The sequence below is a fragment of the Hylobates moloch genome, unplaced genomic scaffold (assembly GCF_009828535.3).
Source record: "Hylobates moloch isolate HMO894 unplaced genomic scaffold, HMol_V3 SCAFFOLD_19, whole genome shotgun sequence".
In the NCBI taxonomy this organism is placed as follows: Eukaryota; Metazoa; Chordata; class Mammalia; order Primates; family Hylobatidae; genus Hylobates; species Hylobates moloch.
This window is the reverse complement of record NW_026652294.1, coordinates 79,278,353-79,302,577: the sequence shown is the minus strand read 5'-3', so window position 1 is coordinate 79,302,577 and position 24,225 is coordinate 79,278,353. Positions and strand designations below refer to the sequence as shown.

Below are 24,225 nucleotides of genomic sequence, written 5' to 3'. Positions count from 1 at the left end.
ATCCAAACATAGAGATTTTTCTTTCTTTTTTTTTTTCTGAGACAGAGTCTCACTCAGTTGCCCAGGCTGGAGAGCAGTGGCACGATTTTGGTTCATGCAACCTCTGCCTCCTGGGTTCAAGCGATTCTCCTGCCTCAGCCTCCTGAGTAGCTGGGACTACAGGCATGTGCCACCATGCCCACCCAATTTTTGTATTTTTCTAGAGATGGAGTTTTGCCATGTTGACTAGACTGGTCTTGAACTCCTGGGCTCAAGTGATCCTCCTGCCTCAGCCTCCCAAAGTGCTGGGATTACAGGCGTGAGCCACCTTGCCCGGCCTATAAGGTTTCAAACGATGCATTTGAGAGTACATGTATAATGGTTGAAGAATTATAGATTTTAGGAAAAAAGTTTCATTTTATCTAGAAGTTTATCTTATGGGTTGTTATTATGTTTTTTATATGGTCTTAGGTTTGGGTACACAATGCTCTTGGCAATAATTGACTTTTCTATGAGCCCGACATTAATGTTTCTAAGCAAGTCCTTTTTGTCAGCTCCACCAGTGCTTACCGTAGAGGGTTGATGGGTGCATTAAATAAAATAATAAAATTAATAAAATAATATAAGAAAAGAGCTGTAAAGCTCTTGGCTGACTACATTGCATAAAGTACACATCAAAGACATAGTTCTCAGGATTATTATAAACAAAAATGTAAAAAGAATGTGCATGAATTAATGGTAGACATAACTCATTGGATACAAAATATCTTCCATATGGATACAGCAAAATACTACATAAACATTACTATAAAAGTGCTATAAAAATATGAAGCTCTCACCACTCCCCAGAACTCATGTAATTATTTTAACCCGAGGCCAGCTCTCAGGTGACCCACCTTCCTGTTTTGGCAAAGAAGTGCCATGCTCTGGTTACATCTGAGAGCTGTGTATTCTTAAACAAAAATATCCAGTTCCCCACTTTTCCAGAGATCACACTGAGAGGGCTTTATGTGGGAGCCCCTTGTTTATTAAGAACTGTTTCTATGTCACGGCAGGCCAGGAAATGAATTTTAAATCTGTCTTAAGCACAATGACACACGGGACAAATGACAAGAGCAAACTGGGGAGCTCTGCTCTCTCTCACAGTGCCTGGGCTGATGAGTTCAACACATCTGTTTGCATTTGAAAAGTCAGATGTACTAATTACTGTTACAAACACAAATAAAAGTGATCAATGTACATCTTCCTGGAATTAAACCCTTTATGAAGCGACATTGTCACTTTTGGAATCCCTTCTTGGTTCAGCCGAGCATGGGCATCTCAAATGTTGCATGTGGATAATTATGAAACATTTTCTGAGCACTTATGCCAAGGACAATGAACAATATGATCAGGGATGTGCAGTTTCCACCTGTAGCACTCTTCTTTTACTACAGGCATCACACATAGCTCCAGGCAAGTCATTTTTCCTAACTCTGTCTGCCTAACTCACTTTGTGTAGATTTTTCATTGAATACCATTTGCTTTCTATTGTGACTATTTATACAAATATTATAGTCTCTCAAGGGCAAAGATTTTCCATCTTTTCCATCCTTTCTAGCATCTTGTTTGGACTTGTTTGTGAGCACCAAGGAGAGACCTCTGGAGACTTACAGATATACTTGGACAGCACTTGACCGTGGACCTGCCCCCCAGCAGATGGGGCAAGAGCCAGTGAAATGTGGGTATTTGACTGCAACCCTGCTTGTTCCCACATGTAGAGGAGAGCTGGTGCAACTCCAGTTACCTGGAGCAGTATAACAGCACAGCCACTGCTGTCGTATCAACATTTTTCGCTAGTCCTCTCTCACGTGGGGCTTGTCTATGGGGCATGTTGGCATTGAGAAGTCCTCATTTCCTGATTTACTGTCTCATGATGAGATACCAATCAAAGCTAACACACAAAGAACTCTTTGAAAAATAGCCTTTTCAACTGGTCCACACCCAATCAGAAACATACTGATTATGGATTAACTCATTATTAATGATTTTGTCTATTTTGAAAGAGGCTGGCCTGAACAAGGAGTCAGGAATTGTAGGTCTTAGCTCCACTTTTGCTATTAAGTTATGCTGCAAACCTTAGAATCTTCGCTGAGCAGTTTTCTGGGCCTCTCTTGATCTGTAGACGAAGAAGCAGAGGCAGATGAAACACATCCCATCTAATTTTGCTGACATACTCAACCCTCTACAACTACAATAAAGGGTTAAAAAACGACATAAACCTATAAAGAGGGGAGAAGATTGGAAGAAGCTAAGAGAGACAAAATTTAGGAGTCTGAAAGGCATATGAACAGGTAGTAATCAATTTAGCAAACTCGAGAGGAAAATCCTGAGCTACCACTGGGAAAAGCAAAGAAATATATAGCCAGGCAAAACCTTTCCCCATTCCAACATAAGACTGGAGGATTTGATTTTTTTTCTCCCTGTGGAAGACACAGAACAGGATATGTGGACCCAGGGACACCAGAAGCAACTGAGGTAAAAGAAAGAGAGGAAGTGAATATGTATATACTAGATGCTAAGATACCTGTTCCTGCTAGATGTCCCAGAAGGCTGACAGCCAGGCCTTTCTCCTCCAAGTAAGAAACTGGAAGCATCTCCTGTAGGGAGTCTGACCAGCTCAATAGCTTGCTGGTCAACAAGCTCTGCTCAGGTGCTTAAGTTTCCAGTCAGGATTTTTTTTTTTTTTAAAGACTAGAGTCTTGCTCTGTTGCCCAGGCTGGAGTACAGTGGTGCAATAACAGCTCACTGCAGCCTCAACCACCCAGGCTCAAGCCATCCTCCCATCTGAGCCTCTGAGTAGCTGGGACTACAGGTGTGTCACTGCACTTGGCTAATTTTAATTTTTTTTGTAGGGATGGGGTCTCACTAGTATTGCCCAGGCTGGTCTCGAACTCCTGGGCTCCAGCAGTCCTCCTACCTCGGCCTCCAAATATGCTGGGATTATAGGTGTGAACCACCACACCTGGCCTCTAATCAGCTTTTCAGTCTCCCACTCAAACCTTAGTTGAGCAGACAAATGAAGATTTCCAAAAATCTGAAGAAAACCTCCAGTATAGAACACGTAAACTAAAACAAAGAGAAAAAGGCAGCCTGGATGGAAACTGAGCCTAAAAAGGGAGAAGAAACAAAAATCAGAGCAAAACAAAAAACATAATCCTAACATCTTCAGGAAAAAAGAGAAATTACAATCATGAAGAAAGGAAAGATTGCTAAAAAATAAAATCTCAGTGAACAAAAAAAGAATTCTTATAAAACTTGGTAGCGGAAATTAAAAACTCAGTGGACGGATTAGGACATGAAGTTGAGGAAATGTCTCAGAAACTAGGACAGAAACATAAATATCCTACATGCATAAAAGGAGTCACAAAAAGGAAAAAGAAAATAGCAAGGAGGAAATAAGAAAATAGCTAAGAAAATTTCCCCAAACTCAAAACATGAGTTTGCAAGTTGAAAAGGTCCCCTGAGTGCTTCGCATGCTGGCTGAAAACAGACCTGCACCAAGGCCTAGCACCATGAAATACTGAGACACTGGGAGAAAATCAAAGAGTTTACAGGTTTCTGCAATAATAATAATAATAGAAAGAAAAGAAGGAAGGAAGGAAGGAAGGAACGAAGGAAGGAACGAAGGCAGGCAGGCAAAGAAAGCAAGCCATTTACAGAAGATCAGGAATAGAACAGCACTGGATTTCTCAATGCTAATTGGAAACTAGAAGACAATGGAGCCAAGCCTTCACCATGTTGAAAAAAAAAACCCAAAATATTTGCAATCTAGAATTCTATACCAGTTAATCTATCAATCAAGTGTTAGGGTTAGAATAAGGACTTAAGACATGCAAGATCTCAAATATTTTGCCTGCAATGAATATTTTTCATACTGGAGGATTTTCTTCTGGAAAATGTGTTCCACCAAAATGAGGGGGTAAACCAAGAAAGAGGAAGAAGCAAAGAGGAAGATGTGGCAGACGACAAACAACGGAACTGATACAGACAAGAGGTGACTAGAATCCCCAGAATGATGGAGCAGAGCGGCCCCAGTGTAACATTTGTACATCAGGTCCTAGAGGGCAACCAGTTCAGTCCAGGCTGGTGAGAAGTGTCTGGCGGAAACTTCTGCAAGACGATAAAAGGAACAGAACCTCATGCACTTAAATGGTTTGAGAAGCTATGAAGACACCGGTGGAAAGCTTAGGGTTCCATTAGGGAAAAATACACAGAAAACTAAGCAAACCGAAGAACAAGGCAGTTATTTATTACAATAAAAACAAAAAGTCACACGGGAAAGGAAACTGAAACACAGTATATGACACTATTCACACAGCCATAATAAAACACTCAATATCGATCGGACTACAGTCAAGATGTAACTATACAGGGAAACTGGAAGGGTGTAGGAGGAGGCGGTGGGAGCAGTACACACACCTGATATGTGTGGGGTGGAGAAAAGACGGCTAAATCTTCGTCTTCTATAGTGGGCAGTTATTAGCTAATGCCTATACCCAATAGATCAAGCAATAACAATATAAGCATGTTATTTAGAAAAACCGAATTAATTGCCAAAGGAATCAGCTCAAAGAGTTGAAGGTGCACATGGAGACGCAGGGGGAGGTGGACTACGGCTTGATCTTTTTCTTAACACATGTTACACGACTATTTGTTAAACTCTGGGCATAGAATTTTGTTACAAAAATAATTTATAAATTTTAAAATCAATCAGTGCATTTTTTAATAAATAAAAAGGCTGGATGACATGATGGCCAAAGGGCCTTCTCATCTCCAAAGCTCTGTGACTCTTTCAGGATGAGTTTTGCTACTTAGGCTGGAAAGGCAGGAGGGTGGACAGGGAAAAGGCGAAGGCTCGACCGGTTCCCCAAATGAGCTTTGACCTGGCCTTGGAATACCTGGCCTCTCTCCTGTCACAACTCAGGGACCACACAGAAAGCAGCAGGTGAGGGTGGCTGGAATTAGGAGGACACCAACCGAAATGCACTCACATATAAATAAAAGACAAAAAATCTTCTCCCAGACAAAGTGCTTAGTCAGAACCATTCTTCCAGTGTGATGAGAAGCAATGAAAGAAAAGACAGAGAAACTCTACCATTATTTTTTTTCCCCATGCAGCCTTCAGGATGAAATCTGCATTTTAGCCAAATCCTTCGTTTGGAAAACAAATCTGGTCATTTTTAAGTTATTTGTGACCTTCCACACACTAATTTTTAATAGGGCTGGCTGGAAAAATAATGAGCTCCATTACATCATTACATATTTCACCTTTATTATTTTATCTTTGAAAACAGGTTATTAAATGATTCCATTTTAGATTAATATTATTCTGAATGGAGAGTTTAACATTGTCTCCTAGTTCCCTTGTTACACTTACCTAATTCTCCTGCACCCATAACTATCACGAACTAAATGCAAAGGCAGGTTGTGGTAGAGGTGTTTGGTCTGTCTGTGGGGAGGCTGGGCGAGCTTGGTGCTGTGACATGAATGAGTCCTCAGCAGCAGGTTTACGTTAGTGGACTTCCCCAGTGAAATTCCTTCCCTCCCAAATCAAGAAGTCATTTAAATTACAGGAGATAAGGCTCACTACTGTGGTGATGACTCCACAGATAACAGAAGGATTAAACAGAGGATGTCAGGACCAACTTTCTACTTGCTTTGGAAGAAATTGTTACTCTTCCTGTATATTTGAAGTATATCAGAGAAACAAAAATGAATCTTGGGATTCTTGCAGACCCCCCAACTAGAGGGCCTCTGGGTGGAGGAGACATGGCCAGAACTGGTAACATGAACCTGGAAGTTCACCTGTTACAGATCCCAGGCCCACACAGGGAACACTACTTTGTACACAACACAAGAGGTAGGCTCAGAAGGTAAACGGAAATACAGTGGTTGGGCCAAAGGGAAACGTCTCGAAGAGAGGCCATGGCAGGGAAGGCTGCTGAATGGGTGTGGACAAGCTCCTGGGAAGGGTGCTGCCCTGTGTGAGGCTGCTGGCCAGGGGCTCTCTAGGGTGAGACGAAATTTGCATAAGGCCAGGTTCACCCAAGAGTACAACTGTCACATGGACAAACCAAACAGCAGAGTGAAAAGGTCAGGATGGAGGGGTACTCTCAGGGCTCACAAGGACCAAACCTTTAAGCAAAGAGGGGGAGTCAGTGGAGACCAAGGAATCTGAAAAAGAATTACCCTGCTTGACTACAGAACCAAGGATCTCTGTAGACTCAGGGAGGTCACGAATAGCTGCTGGGCAGAAATGTATGTTGGCTTCAGGTCAGGGGAACCACACTGGGAAGCAGGTTTGGGGCTGGCTGAAGCATTTCCCAGAGGTGTTTCTAACCTAAAATATCTTTGTTAAATGAAGTTTAGCCTAAAGCTGCCTCCTTACATATTTAAGTTTGGCCTAAAGGTTTTTCTGTACATCGATAACTACAAAAAGCAGAGGTGTAAACCAACCATAGTTTACATTTGTGCCAACCACTGAGTCTTGGCCAATCAAACGTAGCCAACTGTTCGGACCATGTTCAAATAAGGCAAATGCCGAGCTCTGACCAAGCTAGTAGTTTCTGTGCCTCACTTTGGTTTTCTGCACGCCACTTTGCTTTTGCCGTCCATAAATCTTCTTCCACCACGTGTCGGTGCTGGAGTCTCTCTGAATCTGCTATATGACTCTGGGGGCTGCCCAATTCACATATTGTTCACTGCTCAAGTAAACTCCTTTAAATTTAATTCAGCTGAACTTTTTCTTTAAACACCTTTAAGGCAAAAAGTCACTTTTGCTTAGGGCCTGTCCAGGCATGTCTGCGGTATGAGAAAGGAACTGAGGTCCTGTTCTCCTTACTAGAACCTGAAAACATATTCACTTTGCTATGGTTTTATATTTCTGGCATTACATGTTATGTCCTCTTAATTTCTTGAAAGAGTCCAGCTGTGTCTCAGCTGAACCAACAGACAGGTGCTGTTTCACTACTCAGAAACAACAGAGAGGGGAGAAGAGTTTATTTCCAAAGAACTTTTATATCCTAGTGTGGGTAAGAATTTCTTAAGGAGCTTTGCCAAAATGCAGACTTCAGGGCTCCATTTCTAGATGTAGGTACCCCAATGTAGGAGCTAGTCACACTGGGAAGCATTGCTCTAGAGGCTCCATGAAGGAGGGCAGAGAATTGAAGAGTGTCTACAGAGGCACATCTACTACCAGCAAACCATTCTTCCAGAGACATGGCACTAGTGTTTTAAGTCAAGGGAAATAAAGATGTGGTGTTTTAGTTCCAGAATTAAGTGGCAAAGAATGGATAAAGAAGTCATTTTTTTGGTCAGTTAAAATATTCAAAAATTGGCCAACAATTTTCCCACTTTTTTTGGCAATATGATTTATCCATAAACTAAATGAATTTAAAAATCTTAGTAACACACAGAAAGCACCTAGAAATAGTATCACACACGAATTCCTCAAAAAATGTGAATGTTCTTTGAATTAATGCTGAATCCTAAATTATCCTTCATATAATGTCAGATATCTGAAAAATTCACTTCAATTTCCTGCCCTGGCAGAAATATATGAGGGATCATTTGAAAAGCTAATCACTTCAGAAGTAATTCTATAATTTGTCAAAAAGGAAAAAAGACATCTGGCAAAATCCAGGTGCAGACTAATGTGATGTAAATCCATGTTTTTTCTTCTACTTTTTTTTTTTTCTGGGGGTGGGGAGGAAAAACTAAACTAACAGGCATATTATAAAACTTCTGCAGGTTCCTTTTTTTTTTTTTTTGAGGCAGGGTCTCGCTCTGTTGCCCAGGCTGGAGTGCAGTGGCATGATCATAGCTCACTGAAGCCTGGAACTCCTGGATTCAAGCAATCCTCCCATCTTAGCCTCCCAAGTACCTGGGACTACAGGCACATGCCACCATGCTCAGCTGTGTTTTTTTGTTGTTGTTGTTTTGGTAGAAATGAGGTCTTGCTAAGCTGCCCAGGTTGGTCTCGAACTCCTGGGCTCAAGAGATCTTCCTGCCTCAACTCCCAAAGTGCTGGGATCAGAGGCATGAGCCATCACTCCCAGCCAGATTCCAATTTTTTCAGCATGTGCCTCAGCCACAACTGGAGAGAGATGTGACACCACTCAGGTTCACTGGTAATGCTGGCATGCCTATAATGGTTCTAATTTTTAAAATGGAATGTTCTTCTTTCAAGGGACTGAAGAATAAGGAAGGTTTTTGCTTCTCTAAACATGTGGTGTCATTTGCTTGATGACTTCGTTTCTTGACACTTGGGAAAAGGTGACTAAATCCTTCTTTTTACTAAGAATGAAAGAATCTGACCACATTTTCCCCTCATTCTGTGTTTGCTCCAGACTAAGTAAGATTCAGATAAGATGTTGCAGGGGTGGTGGGTTCACAAATGATGTATTGGTAATAAAGCAGAAGTGTTTTTTAAGGGCATGGGTGATGGCTATCTGCTCCCAAACTGTGTCAGCTGCCTTATCAGAGGGAGTCTCACCTGGGTTCCTCAAGCTTACAAGCCTCTTTGAGGAATTCTCAAGCTAAAGATCGATCCCATGTGTCTGGAATTAGCTAAGACATTTCTATGAGTATTTACAACCAGCACAGTACCCGGGAATGCGTTATTGATTGTCAGACAGACTTGGTAAATACTGGAGTCTCTAATTGCACAGATCATTAAAAAATTTATGGCTACTTTACATAGTACTATTACACTGGCATGATAATTGGTTCCATGACCACTTCTATAAAAGTCTACATTGATTCCTGTTCTTGCACTCACACTAACTTTGTAAAGCTTTGACCCTTTCCTCTCTCTCTTTTAAAAAAGATCCTGTGTCTGTCTAGCTTTTGCTCCATGTGTTGTGGTTGTTTTTATCCTATCTCAACTCTACTTTGCAATGCTGGGGCCCAGAGTTGCAAACGATATCCCATAGGCCCCGTGACCAGGTCCTGTCAGTCAAGGCATTGCAGGAGTTGGATGAGAAGGTGGCAGGAGGTCAGAAGCTGCTGGCTTTCTGCTCTCATTTATCTTTCTTCCATTTCGGCGCAGTGTCCCTGGAGGTGGCTATGTTCTTGCACTATCCCAGCTCTTCAGGTAGCATCCTCCGCCACTGTTCCTTCTCCAAGGTGGCAGCAGGTATCGTGGCAGAGCTCATGGTAGGAGCTGCCTCCTGCAGTTATTTACCCGAGTTTCTGCAATTTCCCCCTTCAGTCTTCCAGCCTCCCCACACTCTGTAACCAATTCCCTTTGAAATTCTAAGTGTGTTTTCTGTTTCCTGAAAGGACTCTAACAAAGCACTCCGTGATGGCTTTTTGCTAAAAACATCATGCCCCTTACAGTGAGACTTATGCGGCAGCTGCAAGGTGTTAGTGTCTCAAATCACTTGGTTATTTTATTTCAACAAATGTTTTATGGGGCTTACTATGTGCCAGAAGGTATAAATGCTTTCTAATTGTTATTTCATTTAATCTTTATAACAACTCTTTGGGGGCAGCAGTATAGTAATTCACACTTTACAAATGAGGAAACTGAGGCACATGAAGAGCAAGTAAGTTGCCCAATGTTAGATCACTAGAAGCGGTAGTTTGAGAGCTAATGTCCTAAGGGATGATTTAGCAAGACGCATGAGCATCTTTACCCACCACCATCTGAGGTGGTGGGGGTAGGAAGGTCTGTTTGCAAGGCGGAGTCAGCAGATTAAGAAACATAAAAGACAGGCTGGGCATGGTGGCTCATGCCTGTAATCCCAGCACTTTTGGAGGCTGAGGCGGGCAGATCAAGAGGTCAGGAGATTGAGACCATCCTGGCTAACACGTTGAAACCCCAAACCCTGTCTCTACTAAAAAAAAATTAGCTGGGCGTGGTGGCACGCACCTGTAGTCCCAGCTACTCGGGAGGCTGAGGTAGGAGAATCGCTTGAACCCGGGAGGCAGAGGTTGCAGTGAACTGAGATCGCACCACTGTACTCCAGCCTGGGTGACAGAGACTCTGTCTCAAAAAAAAAAAAGAAAAAAAAAACCATAAAAGAACAAAGAGTCTGGAGAGGTCATCTTCAGTGCTTAGCATCAACGAGTGCATCATCCTATGAGGGGCTGTGTAGCCCTAGACTGGTGTCTAAGTATGGCAGGTAGCTGCGAAGTTCACAGTAGGTAACACAGTTGTGCTGTCTTTCCCTTGAGATAAGGGTTAGGGGAATGGAATCACTAGGAAGTTTTTGCAACTAGCTGTTCTCCTTTCATTTTGTAAATATTAAAGATTCCTGCTGACCTTGCTGTATCAACAGAAGATACAGGATTTTCTAAACCCAGCAGGAACATATCTAATAAAAGTCTTTTCTTGATGATTACGTAGTGATTTGGAGTCCACCTGGAGAGTTGGAAATAACTTGAGGAAATAGCTATTTTAGGTTTCTTATAAATTTAAATTAATATTAAACTTTTAAAGTGTTCGAACATTCTGTCTCTAACATCTTTGAAGATGAAAATCCTCACTCAAAATCCCATGGAAAAAGAAAAGGCAAAAAGATGAAGAGAACTTGTATGGATGTCACCAAATTTCCATTAAAAGCATTATCTAAAACTTATTATCTGAAACTGTACATTCTATATGATTGTTGTAGCTGGAAGTCATGCCTCCACTTTTTAGCCATGTGGCCTTGAGAAAGTTACCTCTTGTTGCTAAGCATCAATTTCCTCACGTGTAAGATGGAGACCGTAAATACAATAACTTTACAGAATTGCTGTGAGAATTAAATCACTTGATGTGTATAAAGGGCTTAACATGTCCCCTAATAAGGTCCAATAATTAGGTGCTGTTGCATTAGATTATTATTGGTGGTTTGAAGTAGGATTAATATTATGATAGAAAAGTTGCCCTTGGAATGCTGTTTTTAATAAGCAAAATTCACCAATAACTGGTAGAACAAATACTATAGGTGGACATTAACATAAGCCCATTGGCTGGGCACGGTGGCTCACACCTGTAATCCTAGCACTTTGGGAGGCTGAGGTGGCGGGCGGGGGGGGTGGATCACTTGAGGTCAGGAGTTCGAGACCAGCCTGGCCAACATGGTGAAACCCCGCCTCTACTAAAAATACAATAATTAGCCAGGCGTGGTGGCAGGTGCTTGTAATCCCAAATACTCAGGAGGCTGAGGCAGGGGAATTGCTTGTACCCTGGAAGTGGAGGTTGCAGTGAGCCGAGATGGCGCCACTGGACTCCAGCCTGGGCCACAGAGCGAGACTCTCTCAAAAAAACCAAAAAAACTAAAACCCCAAAACCAAAACCCAAAAACAGAAACATAAGCCCACCACTTTGCCTGCTAGAAATATTTTAGTTATTAAGCAGCAAAGAAAAAAAAAAGTCTTAAACACAGGACCAGAACTCATGTTAGGAAAAAACCAACCAACCAACCTTATATGTTTGTGGAGGCCATGATGCAGGAGTGCTACAGTGGAAAAGACAAGAGGCTTAGACCCTAGAGACCTGTGTTCAACCGAAGTCCTACTAACACGCTCGGATATGTCATGGAAGGTTTCTGCATTTCCATTTTCTGATATTTTAGACAAATCTAAAGAAAGATCTCTAACCTTTGGGATGGCTCTACTTGCATGTCTGTAAACCTTAGTGGTAGGCAATTTGTGGGGAAGGGCTTCTGGTTAGAGTGTTTCTGCCCCGTTCTAGGTTTATGACACTGTAATGGCAGGAAGAAGAGGGCACAAGACTGTTACATCTGCTGGATTAGCCTCTGAGATCCAGAATGTTGGACTCATCATTTAGGGAGCCTTTGCCAATTTTCCCTCTATGTGCAAATGACCAGTGGCTTTTTCTCTGACATTTTTGCCCTTCTCACAATACTGCAAACGTCTGCAGGGTGAGCCCAACTGTTAGAAATAGCCACTAAGCAAACCTGAGACTGGATAGAGTGGTGACACTGGTAAGACATCTTTGATGGGGAAAGCATAGGTGCACTGGAATGAAGTGTGACTTTCAAGTCCTTATGCATAACCACAGCTTTGGCTTTGCTACCAACTACACAGCAAGTCATGAAAATATCCACAAGTGTAACCTGTTTCTACAACATTAACTTTGCCTGCTAGAAATATTTTACTTTATTTAGAACATTAAATGAAATTGTTCTTAACTTTGAGGTAAAACACATTTGCCTCTATATTTCTTAGTGCTCAGTTTATACCTCTTTTAAAAGAACAGACTCCTTACTAGTAAAGAAAAACGCAAGTATCAAAAATTCAGAACTTAAATGTTGCTAGTTGACTAGGAAGCAAAGCCCACGACAGTTTCTCTTTATTCCTATGATCTGCATATGCTCTAACACAAGACTGCACAGTGCAACTCGAAAATATGTACTCCCAATCAGTAGGTTAGATACATACTTTTAAGATGATACTATTTTTTTTCTTTCCTTCCTAGCCAATTTTTGGAGTACATTAAAAAAAGAATGGGTTGCTATTAGAGGTCTTGAAGTTACAAAGAATAATCTTTAAAAAAAGGAATAATTCTAAGAGACAGCAGTTTCCCACTGCAGTACATAATTTAGGTGTGGAGGCATCCAGGCACTAATCAATTCCTTGCCAACTTAAGGATTCTAAAAAGACTGACAGAATGACAACTGCTAGTTGAAGTATTTGCAGCTTATTTTAGCACAGATACGTATAACATAATGTCAAAATCGGAAAACAGACCACTTTTCCTGAACAGAAAAATGATTCACAAAGAGAAAAATCTCACATGTAAATCATAACATCAATATTCAACGTATTTTCTTTTTCTTTTTTTTTTTTCTTTCTTTTCAATACATTTTCTTTCCAGGCTCTCTGGATTAGGTTTTGAAACTCAGTTGGCCAGATGAGATTTAGAGTAGTGTCTATTTATTGCCACATAGGACGAGGTGGGCTCTAAAGGAAAAAATGATAGAAACAAAAATATGACAATTTTTTTTTTTTTTTTTTTTTGGTTTGCTGGTGAAGTTTGCCAGTTGAATAATGAGGGTTGGGCCCTGATAGGGATATTGACTCCTGGGAGTTCTCAAACTGTTGTCTTTAAGGTTTTTTAGTATCTTCATGCCTCTTTTCCTTATGATTTCCCTAAGTCTGTGATTAAGACCCCAGGACCTTCTATCAGCTTCTTGTGCACATCAAGGCTAAAAGCAGACACACCTACAGGAGTAGGCAGGTGACAGCACAGATGAATGAGGAAGACGGTGGTCACTTGGGGGGTCCAAGGTTTTCCCCTCCAGCTGATAAATGCCAGGAGGAAACAGAGCCAAAATTATATGGTGACGAAGACACTGATATTGCAGAAGAATCTGGGTATTTTAGCGAAGTTGTTTGGTTTTTAAAGGGTGGCTCATTGAAAAAACAGTCTAGGCTCACTGAAATGCTTTTGTCTGGGTTGCATCTCATTGGCAGGCACCAGCTTGACTGTGGTTCCTGCTATAGTGCTGCTGGTGGCCCAGTTTGGTGGCGTGTTCCAGGATGGATTTCCTGGTGCCAGCCTGGAGCCCACGCCCACTGCCTTTCCACAGACTTTGTAGGCACCCGGTTTCCTAGATTAAATTCCTTTCTGGTTAAGATGAAGTGGTTTCCTGTTCTTGCAAGTGAACCTTCATTGATAGTGAAATACAAGATATCAAATTGCATTTTGGAGATACAGCGCCAAAGAAGATTACAACAATGCACTTGTTTTAAATAAATATTTAAAAGAAAGGAAAAATATCACAGATAACTAACTTTTTATTTTCCCCCTCCAAATCTATATGCTAGTCAGTATCGGCGTAAATAAAAGTATCAAGAATGACGGCACAGCTCTGGGAGCATGCGGAGGTGGAGCTTCCAGGATGGCCAGGAACGATTGGGAGTCAGGAGGAGGCCCTGCCAGGCCCCGGGAAAACCTTATGAATACTCTGAGTCTAATACCCCTGGTCAAGAGACTGGATACTTACCTACCACCACCAGCACCACTGCTACCAAAACACAAAACAAAACAAAACCCCTTTACTGTTGGCTGAAAATCTCACTAAATGATTTAAGAGCACATCCGATTATATGCCCCAATAATTATCACGACAGCAAACTGTAAGAAATCACCATGGCTTCACATGAGAATGGTTTTTGACCTTGCTAAGAACTTCCTGCAACCTTCCAGCTATCTTTTGAGCTGCTATTTATATTTGAGAGCAAAAGAACTTTATATAGACCCATGTGTTCAGCTGCACCAAACAGACAGGAAGGCTGTTGCTTGACTAATTTACATACCAGATTCAAACATTTGACAATAATCTTAAGTATTATACATTAATTTAAGTCATTTTAAATTTCTCCAATCCAAGGAAACTGACCAAATCCAATAACTGTGTATAGTTTAGATGAGTTACATAATTTTTAATAGAGCCTTATTTGTTGGCCCTTAGAGCAGAACAATGCAAACTCAGGCCCAGCTAGGATTTGCGGCTCACCTTGCTACCCACTTGTTCTACTTTTCTGGACCTAGACTGGCCGGCTAACCTGCTGCCTACCTAATCTTTTGTCTAGCTAAGAGAGGAGGAAACAGCAACAAAAAAGAATTACTACAGCAGGTCCGACTAGAAACTTGAACTTGCCAAAAGACTAAGCTAGGTTCTATGGATATCCGTATATTAAAAATAAATCTACCTTAATGACTCCTCTTCCTGGAAATCAACCGAACTGCTAGCCTGGAGATGGAAAATGACTTAAAGCGTAAGGAGTTCTTCACCTGCATAAATCTGATCTTGATTCTTGAGAGCTAGGTTTCAATAAGAACTAGTCTAACATTTAACAGATAATTGTTATTTTACTTATTTTTAAAAATTTGTTTCTATTTTTACAACACTTTATAGAACTTATAAAATGGTGCTTATATAAAAATTCACACAAAGTTGCTAGAGAGCATACAATTTCCAAAAATCTTATAGGTTACATGAGATATTTTGATTACAGGCATGCAATGAATAATCATCATATCAGTGCAAATGGGGTATCCTGACCTCTGCTTCTGATGTTGTGTCTCCTTCTCAGACTCTCACCCTTCTTCTTCTGTCTGCCCCTTACAAGCACCCTGTGATTATATTGGGCCTATCTGGATAACTCAGGATACTCATCCCATTTCAGGATCTTTAATTTAATCCCATTTGTAAAGTCCCTTTTGCCATATAAGGTAACATATTCACAGGTTACAGGAATTAGGATGTGGACACATTATTCTGTTTACCATGGTCACTAAGATCACACATACCAAAGGAGAATATTACAATATCTTCGCAGCTACCTGTGTAATATTAACTAAGAGTGCTCACTCTGAAGAAACCCATTCCTAAAAAATTTACTAAAAATGATGAAAGATTTGTCTTCTTCCATTGAGCCAAGTATACAATTTCTACATGACACAATGATCAACTGTAAAGAAAAATCACGAGGGTTTTCCCTCCAGTGTTCTTCTGCCACAGTAAAAATCAAGCATGTTCTCTCTCCGACTCACGCGGCAGATGACAGGCACATCCTGGTTGTCAGAGACGTGTCCTCATTCAGAGATACTGGTTCAGGCCTGGTGGGTTATTTGACTGCACTAAGTATTACCTGTTTGAATACAGTGTAGGCCTGTCGTGTGGATAGTGCTCATTGACGTATAAGGAAGAAGATGAAATTGTGGTCGCCAAGGAAGCAGCTTCAAACAGTGATGGAGTGCTAGGCACCAGGTCTGGCCTGTGTCGGGATCCCAGGGCTGGAAATGAAAGCAACACACACATTCATGAATCTCAAGAATAAATGAAGCTTTAGTATCCATAATAATCGAAATGAGTCAAAAGCATTCATTTTACCTATCAGGCTGCAAATTCAATTATGAATTAACTGCACTTTTTTTTTTCTGAATTACAGCAGAAATGTAAAATAGCTTCTTGCAAACAGGTTAAACAGAAAGGAAATTACATTAATTTACAAAATGGCTCATGGAAATGACGTTATGAATGTTCTTTTAAAAACCTAATAAAGTGATTTACTATTTCAAAAAGATGGCATAAAAAAACTCATAGGAGTTTAAGCAGACAATTTGACAGAGATTAAAAGGATGACTGGCAAGTGTATAAACAGACAGTGAACCTTTTTGCCCTCCCTGTGATATGCACATAGCTGTGATTCTCAGGTTGGATCTAAGAATCCAGGCTTTTTAAGAGCCGGGAAACAAATACTTCAATAGACTAATAGTCAGCTCTACCTTAACCCCATCTGAGCCCATAAATACTTTTAAACATTATCCAGGACTCTTATTGACATATTTTAACAGCAAAGCTGCCTTTTTTAAAAATGAGAAAACACTTATTTATTCTTTAAAACTTAGGGGCCCATGAAATTACTTATGCAAGAGCCCACCCTTGTGAGGAAAGAGGAATGTTCAAGGCTGAGCAGTAACCCCTGCCCATCTCTCTGGAGTCTATGTGGATTCTTTCCATCACTCTCCCAGACTGACCTAAAATAGATGCTAATAAATACAATTATAACTTTAAGGTGTTCCTGATATTCCTTTATAGGCACAACAAATTCAAAATTAGAGATTTTTAGTGTGTAAATATAAACTGACCCTAATAGGGACTCTTGTATGAGTGTTAGGTTTTGGATTTTGGATGTGATGGGTATAGATGGTGGGGTAGGAAGCAACACGGAGGGGAAGCCAGGCAAGCACGGGAAAGGCTGGACTCTGGTCTGGGAAATCAGACGACACACTAGGGTGGTGGAGCTCTGCCTCCAATTCAAGTCAAAATAGAAAACTGTAGCGATGGATAAAAGATGATCATCATATAAAACCATTAATAACCAAAGTGCTCAACCTTCAAAAATTAGAAAGGCTTCAACTTTAATGTGACACCTGGCTTGCAATCTTCAATATTCTTGATCCCAACTTCTCATTAAATGGAAAGAAAAACACGAAAACTCTCCATAACATTGAAAACTGGGTGTCAAAAATAACCTGATATCAGATTCCAATGAATTGCCACTCCTCATAAGGTAGATGGAGCTGGTCTTCAACCTAGGTTTTGGGCATACCAGCTTTACTTCACAAAGTAGACATGACCTGAGTGACAGAGCAAAACACATCTGTCCAGTGACTCAGTCTCAGGTCACACATCATTGGGAGGGTGACCCCTCAACCCACGAGGAGCAGCTCTTTGAGGGAGAAGTGTTTCCTCATACTCCCATATCTTTCAGTTTTTTTCTAAAGCCAGTGTGGTAGGTAGAACTCTAAGATGACCCGTAACGACCCACACTCTTGTAAATTCTCCTTTTGTTGTGGGGCCTGCAAACATGATGAGCTGTTATTCCTGTGGCTATGTGATGTGACCTAGCAACAGGGATTTTGCAGATGTAACTCAGGTTACCCTGAGTTGGCTAACATTGAGTTAGTCAAAGGAAAGATTATCCGGGGGAGCCTCACCTAATTGTACGAGCCCTTTAAATCTGGGTCTAGACGTCAGAGACAAGAAGTCAGAGAGACAAAGTGTTGGGGCTGACTTGCAGGACATTCTGTGTTTGAAGACAGAGGGGCAGCATGGTAGGGAATGTGGATGGACCCCAGGGCTAAACAAGGCTCCTGGCTGTCAGACAGCAAAGAAGCAGGGATCTCCGCCCAACAGCTACAAGGAGCTGAATTCTGCAGACAACATGAATGAGCTTGGAAGAGGATTCGTCTTCAGCACTTCCTGATAAGAACTCAGCCCAGCTCAAAACAACCAGCTAGCATCATAATGACAGGATGAAATTCACACATAACAATATTAACCTTAAATATAAACGGGCTAAATGCCCCAATTAAAAGACACAGATTGGCGAATTGGATAGAGTCAAGACCCATCAATGTGCTGTATTCAGGAGACCCATCTCACGTGCAAAAACTCACATAGGCTCAAAATAAAGGGATGGAGGAATATTTACCAAGCAAATGGAAAAAAAAAAAAAAGCAGGAGTTGCAATCCTAATCTCTGATAAAACAGACTTTAAACCAACAAAGATCAAAAGAGACAAAGAAGGCCATTACATAGTGGTAAAGGGATCAATGCAGCAAGAAGAGCGAACTATCCTAAATATATATGCACCCAATACAGGAGCACCCAGATTCATAAAGCAAGTTCTGAGAGACCTACAAAGAGACTTAGACTCCCACACAATAATAGCAGGAGACTTTAGCACCCCACTGTCAATATTAGACAGATCAATGAGACAGAAAATTAACAAGGATATTCAGGACTTGAACTCAGCTCTGGACCAAGCAGACCTAATAGACAGCTACAGAACTCTCCACCCCAAATCAACAGAATATACATTCTTCTCAGCACCTCATTGCACTTATTCTAAAATTGATCACATAACTGGAAGTAAAACACTTCTCAGAAAATGCAAAAGACCGGAAATCATAACAGTCTCTCAGACTACAGTGCAATCAAATTAGAACTCAGGATTAAGAAACTCACTCAAAACTGCACAACTACATGGAAACTGAACCACCTGCTCCTGAATGACTACTGGGTAAATAATGAAATGAAGGCAGAAATAAAGATGTTCTTTGAAACCATGAGAATGAAGACAACGTACCAGAATCTCTGGGACACATGTAAAGCAGTGTGTAGAGGGAAATTTATAGCACTAAATGCCCACAAGAGAAAGCAGGAAAGACCTGAAATTGACACCATAACATCAAAATTATAAGAACTAGAGAAGCAACAGCAAACAAATTCAAAATCTAGCAGAAGACAAGAAATAACGAAGATCAGAGCAGAACTGAAGGAGATAGATACACAAAAAACTCTTCAAAAAAATCAGTGCATCCAGGAGCTGGTTTTTTGAAAAGATCAACAAAATAGATAGACCTCTAGCCAGACTAATAAAGAAGAAAAGAGAGAAGAATCAAATAGATGCAACAAAAAATGATATAGGGGATATCACCACTGATCCCACAGAAATACAAACTACCATCAGAGAATACTATGAACATTTCTTTGCGAACACACTAGAAAATCTAGAAGGAATGGATAAATTCCTGGACACATACATCCTCCCAAGTCTAAACCAGGAAGAAGTCGAATCCCTGAATAAATCAACAAGTTCTGAAATTGAGGCAGTAATTAATAGGCTACCAACCAGAAAAAGTCCAGGACCAGACAGATTCACAGCTGAATTCGACCAGAGGTACAAAGAAGAGCTGATACCATTTCTTCTGAAACTATTCCAAACAATAGAAAAAGAGGGAATCCTCCCTAACTCATTTTATGAGGCCAGCATCATCCTGATACCAAAATCTGCCAGAGACACAGCAAAAAAAGAAAATTTCAGGCCAATATCTCTGATGAACATCGATGCCAAAATCCTCAATGAAATACTGGCAAACCGAATCCAGCGGCACATCAAAAAGCTTATCCATCACGATCAAGTCGGCTTCATCCCTGGGATGCAAGGCTGGTTCAACATACACAAATCAATAAACTAATATAATTTTAAAATAAGTTTATCCTATTTCCCAGACTACAGACACCTGCAGTTTTGCATGTGCTATCAGAAAATCAGGTAGTATAGTTGGGGAGATGCCAGTGCAGGGGAGCTTAGGAGAAGGGGGTGAATGTCTGCTAGGAACTGGAAACATCACTTCAGAGAGGATCAAGGGCACCTCTGTAACTCTCTTGCTGAAATCACTAACTCCAGGTAAAAGTTGGTTTATGGGAAGATGAGAAAGAAAGAAACCAAACATAGCACATATGGATAAGTGCTGCTGAAGAAGGAATAGAAATAATACCGCATCTTAAAGACTGAGGAAACGAAAACCCCTAGAAGACGTCTTAACTTCTGTAGAAAGTAGAAGACATTTTCAGGAAATGCTGAGATTCTCCAAAGAATATACGAATAGAAGAATCTAAAATGTCATTCTCCCATATTTGATTAGAAGGGAAAAAACAAATGATTAACTTGGCAGATAGAGAAAAGTATTTGATAAAATTCAGTACTCCTTCCTGATTAATAATAAAAAAAAACTTTTAGCAAAGTAGGAATAAAAAAAGGAACTTCCTTGACTTGATTATGGGTATCAAATACAGCAAACTTCTTTTTCAACAGTGAAACATTAGAAGTACTCCCTTTAAAATCAGGACAAGGCAAGGCTGTCTACAATCACCACTTCCATTCATCATTGTACAAGAAGTCCTAGCCAGCAAGTAAGAAAGAAAAAAAGACAAAAAGGATGTGAACTCTATGCAATAGCAACAAATGGCCAGAAAACGCAATTCTTAAAAAAGGTACTACTTTTAAAAATCCAGAAAAAAATCTATATCAATATCCCTGCATGTATCTAAGAAATAAATCTAACGAAAGGTATATATACAAGCCACACAAGAAAAATATTATAAAACTTTATTTAAATTCATTAAAGCGCTCACTTTGGCAGCACATATACTAAAATTGGAACGATACAGAGAAGATTAGCATGGCCCCTGTGCAGGGATGACGTGCAAATTTGTGAAACGTTCCATATTTTTCCTTTCTGCCTCTTTTCTTCCCTTCTCTTGGTACCTGCTCATGGTTACGAAGCTTTCAAAGTAAAGAACATGTAGTACCTCCCGAGTATTACCAGTGGGTACCAAAAAAAAAATCATTAAAGAAGACCTAAATGAAGAGACAACTTATTGTTACATTGAGTGTATGTGTGTGCTTGTGTACTCATGCATATGTGTACGTGTACATGCACAGAATAAGGTCTAGAAGTAAAAGCAACAAAATGTTAGTATTTGTTACCATCAGGTAGTGGAAGCAGACATTTTTTTTTTTGAATTTGTATTGTCCAATTTTTATCATAAACCACAAATTGTGTTTTGTATGTGGTGGTTAAAATTTGCATGAACACTGTAGCTATCCTATACATTTATTTATTTATTTGGGACAGAGTCTTGCTCTGTTGCCCAGGCTGGAGTGCAATGGTGCAATCTCAGCTTCCTGCAGCCTCCGCCTCCCGGGTTCAAGTGATTCTCATGCCTCAGCTTCCTAAGTAGCTGGGATTATAGGCGCCCGCTACCATGCCTGGCTAATTTTTTGTATTTTCAGCAGAGACAGGGTTTTGCCATGTTGGCCAGGCTGGTTTCGAACTCCTGACCTCAAGTGACCCACCCCCCTCGGCCTCCCAAAGTGTTGGGATTACAGGCGTGAGCCACTGCGCCTGGCCACTGTAGCTATCCTTTAAAAACTTAATTAATATATTTTATTTCTTAGAGCAGGTATTTTTAAATTTTTCTTCTGCAAATTTACTTGTATAAATAAATCACAAGAACGTTTGTCTTTTTTAAAAAGTTACATATCTTTACCTTCTTCATCAAGGCTGCTAAAACTTTGTCCTTCAGTCAGCAAATCTCGCTTCTCATCCTTCCATTCCTGGCTAATTGAGGACACAATCTCCTGTGAAGTGGCCTTTAGGGCGGCGATTGAATTGCACCGTTTCTTAGACGGTGAGGCCTTCAAAGCTAGACAGAAAGGAAAAGGACAAATACAGATATTTACTGTAAAATCACATTACTATTTTATTTAAAAGTGAATATTTTATTATTTATTAACATTTTAGTTATTATTTGAATAGAAGACAAGAGGCTTATTTTATATATCTGGAAAGGGAGATGAACTTGTTTCATCTGATGAATACGACAAATTGGCTATACTATTTGTCCAAAATGACTTGACTTAAATCAGAATATCCTAGAGCAAATTAAAAGTTAAAATTGTTCTCCAGATTTTGCAATAAAGCAATAAAGTCTTACTTGAGGTAAAATTCAAATGTTTTATTGCTAAAGAATCATTCCCCCCACTCCAAACAATGTTTTTCTAGTGCTGGGAGGAGGATGGGTGAGTTGATAAGCACAGATGGTAGAGTATAGAGAATTCTCACGACCCTGGTTTTATTAACTTGGGACTGGGAATTTCTAAACATGCCAATGTTTAATCTTATACTCATGTTGCCCAATTTAGCCAAGTTACTTCTGGTTGTTTTTTTCTTTCTGTGACTTTCCACTGACATTTCCTACCCTTTAGGTCTTTTCTAGGTCATGGTTTTATGTCAGACGTATAATTCACTTCCAATCTTTGTCTAAACAGCAGTCTACAACGTCAGAAGTGTATTGGGAACCTGAACTAATGAAAATGTACTTTACCATCAATCATGCTTGCTGAAGCCTGGGACTTCACGGAGGACACGTCCATGGAAGCTGCTTAAGCAGCAGCCAGGCCATCCTTATTTACATTCACTATTTGCTGCAATAATTCTTCTTGGCTTAATATTGCTAGAGAATTTCCTTGGAGGGAGGGGGAGAGGGAAGTTGAGGCCTGTTTATGCTTTCCCCTGAATATGTTTTTGGCAGTGTCTCTCCTCCTTTAGAGGTTTGCGTAAAGGGGTAGCCTGATAGCAAATGCATTAGAGTAATTGTGTTTCGCCTTGGGAATCTCGGAGCTTAGATTACACAGCTCATCTGGGGCCTTCCCAGAGGCTGCTTGCAAGAACTTAATTGGAGAAGGACTTTGGGACACACAAATGAGAGAAGAATGGAGGACAATCTCTCCACTTAAAGAGAAGGAAGGTTTATTTGTCCCTAGAGCAGTCTTAGAATCATAATAATATCATCATCCTAATAAATAACATTTGTGGAGGGCTTTAGAGTCTGGAATCCAACATTCACATTGCATATCTCAAACCATCCACATGTATGAGGAAGAGGAAGGCCCTTTTTTAGGTCCAGAAACTGAGAATAGAAAGACTGTGGCTTGCCCAAGGTCACAGAACTAGCAAGCATGAATCTCAGGTGTCTTTCTTTTCTTCTTAAGTTGCTTTCTAGGTGGTTCATTTTCTAGCTCTTTAGCATTCTGTTTTCTGGTTAAACTGAGGGGAGAAAAAGATAAACCTTGAATTTGTTTTTCTTTGAGGGGAAGAAATTTTTGAATGTTTAAAAAATAAGTTATGTTTACCTTAATCCTCCACTCTCTCAAACAGTGGTTACACTTGTTTTACAAGGAAGAAGCCATTATTGTCACACTGGCCTCTGCCTTAACATTCTACCTGCTAACTTTTATTTATTTATTTTATTTTATTTTTAAGTTCTGGGATACACGTGCTAAACGTGCAGGTTTGTTACATAGGTATACATGTGCCATAGTGGTTGCTACACCTATCAACCTATCATTTCTATCTGCTAACTTTTATAGACCTTTAATAAACTCCTGTCTTTCAATATAGTATTTTAAAACTTCTTCTTCTTTTTTTTTTTTTTTTTTTTTTGAGACAGAGTTTTGCTCTTGTTGCCCAGGCTGGAGAGCAATCGTGCAATCTCAGCTCACTGCAACCTCTACCTCCCGGGTTCAAGCAATTCTCCTGCCTCAGCCTCCTCAGTAGCTGGGATTACAGGCGTGCGCCACCATACCTGGCTAATTTTGTATTTTTAGTAGAGACGGAGTTTCTCCATGTTGGTCAGGCTGGTTTTGAACTCCCGACCTCAGGGGATCTGCCTGCCTTGGCCTCCCAAAGTGCTAGGATTACAGGCATGAGCCACTGTGCCCAGCTGTATTTTAAAACTTCTAAATCAGAGGATCTCAGATGTGGGTTGGAAACTAAGGGGTCTCTGAGACCCTTTCAGAAGATCTGTGATGTTAAAATTATTTTCATCATCATCATAAGACATTATTTGCCTTTTTCACTTTCATTCTCTCACATGTGTAGAGTTTTCTAGATGTTACATGACCTGTGATGTCACCACATATTGAATTCAGAAGCAGATGTGAGACTCCAACTTATCTTCTATTAAGCCAGACGTTAAGGATTTCAAAAAAAAAGGTGAAACAATTCCACTTTTCTCACTAAATTATTTGTGGAAAATATAATTGTATTTTGTAATTACTTATGTTAAAAATTGACTGATGTTAACATGCAATTTTTTTGTTAACTGGTAGGAATTAATAAATATTTTTAAACTTTTCTCAATTTTAATTTTTAATATGTGAAATATAGAGAGCTATCACCCACATAAATAAAAGCTCTTTGGTGTCCTCAACCATTTTTAAGGGTGTAATGTGGCCCTGAGACCAAAAGGCTTGAGAACTGCTTTTCTACACCATAGTTCTTAGGTCAATGTTATTTCTCTAAACGAAGAAACAGCCATGATC

At 40.2% G+C, this 24,225-nt stretch overlaps 1 protein-coding gene and 1 non-coding gene across 4 annotated transcripts in view; one reads left to right on the top strand and one right to left on the bottom strand.

Moving 5' to 3' along the window:
* PIP5K1B (phosphatidylinositol-4-phosphate 5-kinase type 1 beta) overlaps positions 1 to 24,225 on the bottom strand; it is a 310,679-nt gene that overhangs the window by 59,049 nt on the left and 227,405 nt on the right. For all 3 annotated transcript variants that reach the window (XM_032139974.1, XM_032139975.2, XM_032139976.2), the window contains 2 exons: positions 21,390 to 21,545; positions 15,634 to 15,778 (listed from right to left, as the gene is read on the bottom strand). In XM_032139974.1, coding sequence (XP_031995865.1) covers positions 15,634 to 15,778; positions 21,390 to 21,545 — 301 coding nt within the window. The remainder of the gene's footprint in view (positions 1 to 15,633; positions 15,779 to 21,389; positions 21,546 to 24,225) is intronic.
* LOC116459560 (U6 spliceosomal RNA) lies at positions 20,464 to 20,570 on the top strand. Its single transcript, XR_004245599.1, has one exon. It is a non-coding gene; the product is annotated as a U6 spliceosomal RNA (small nuclear RNA).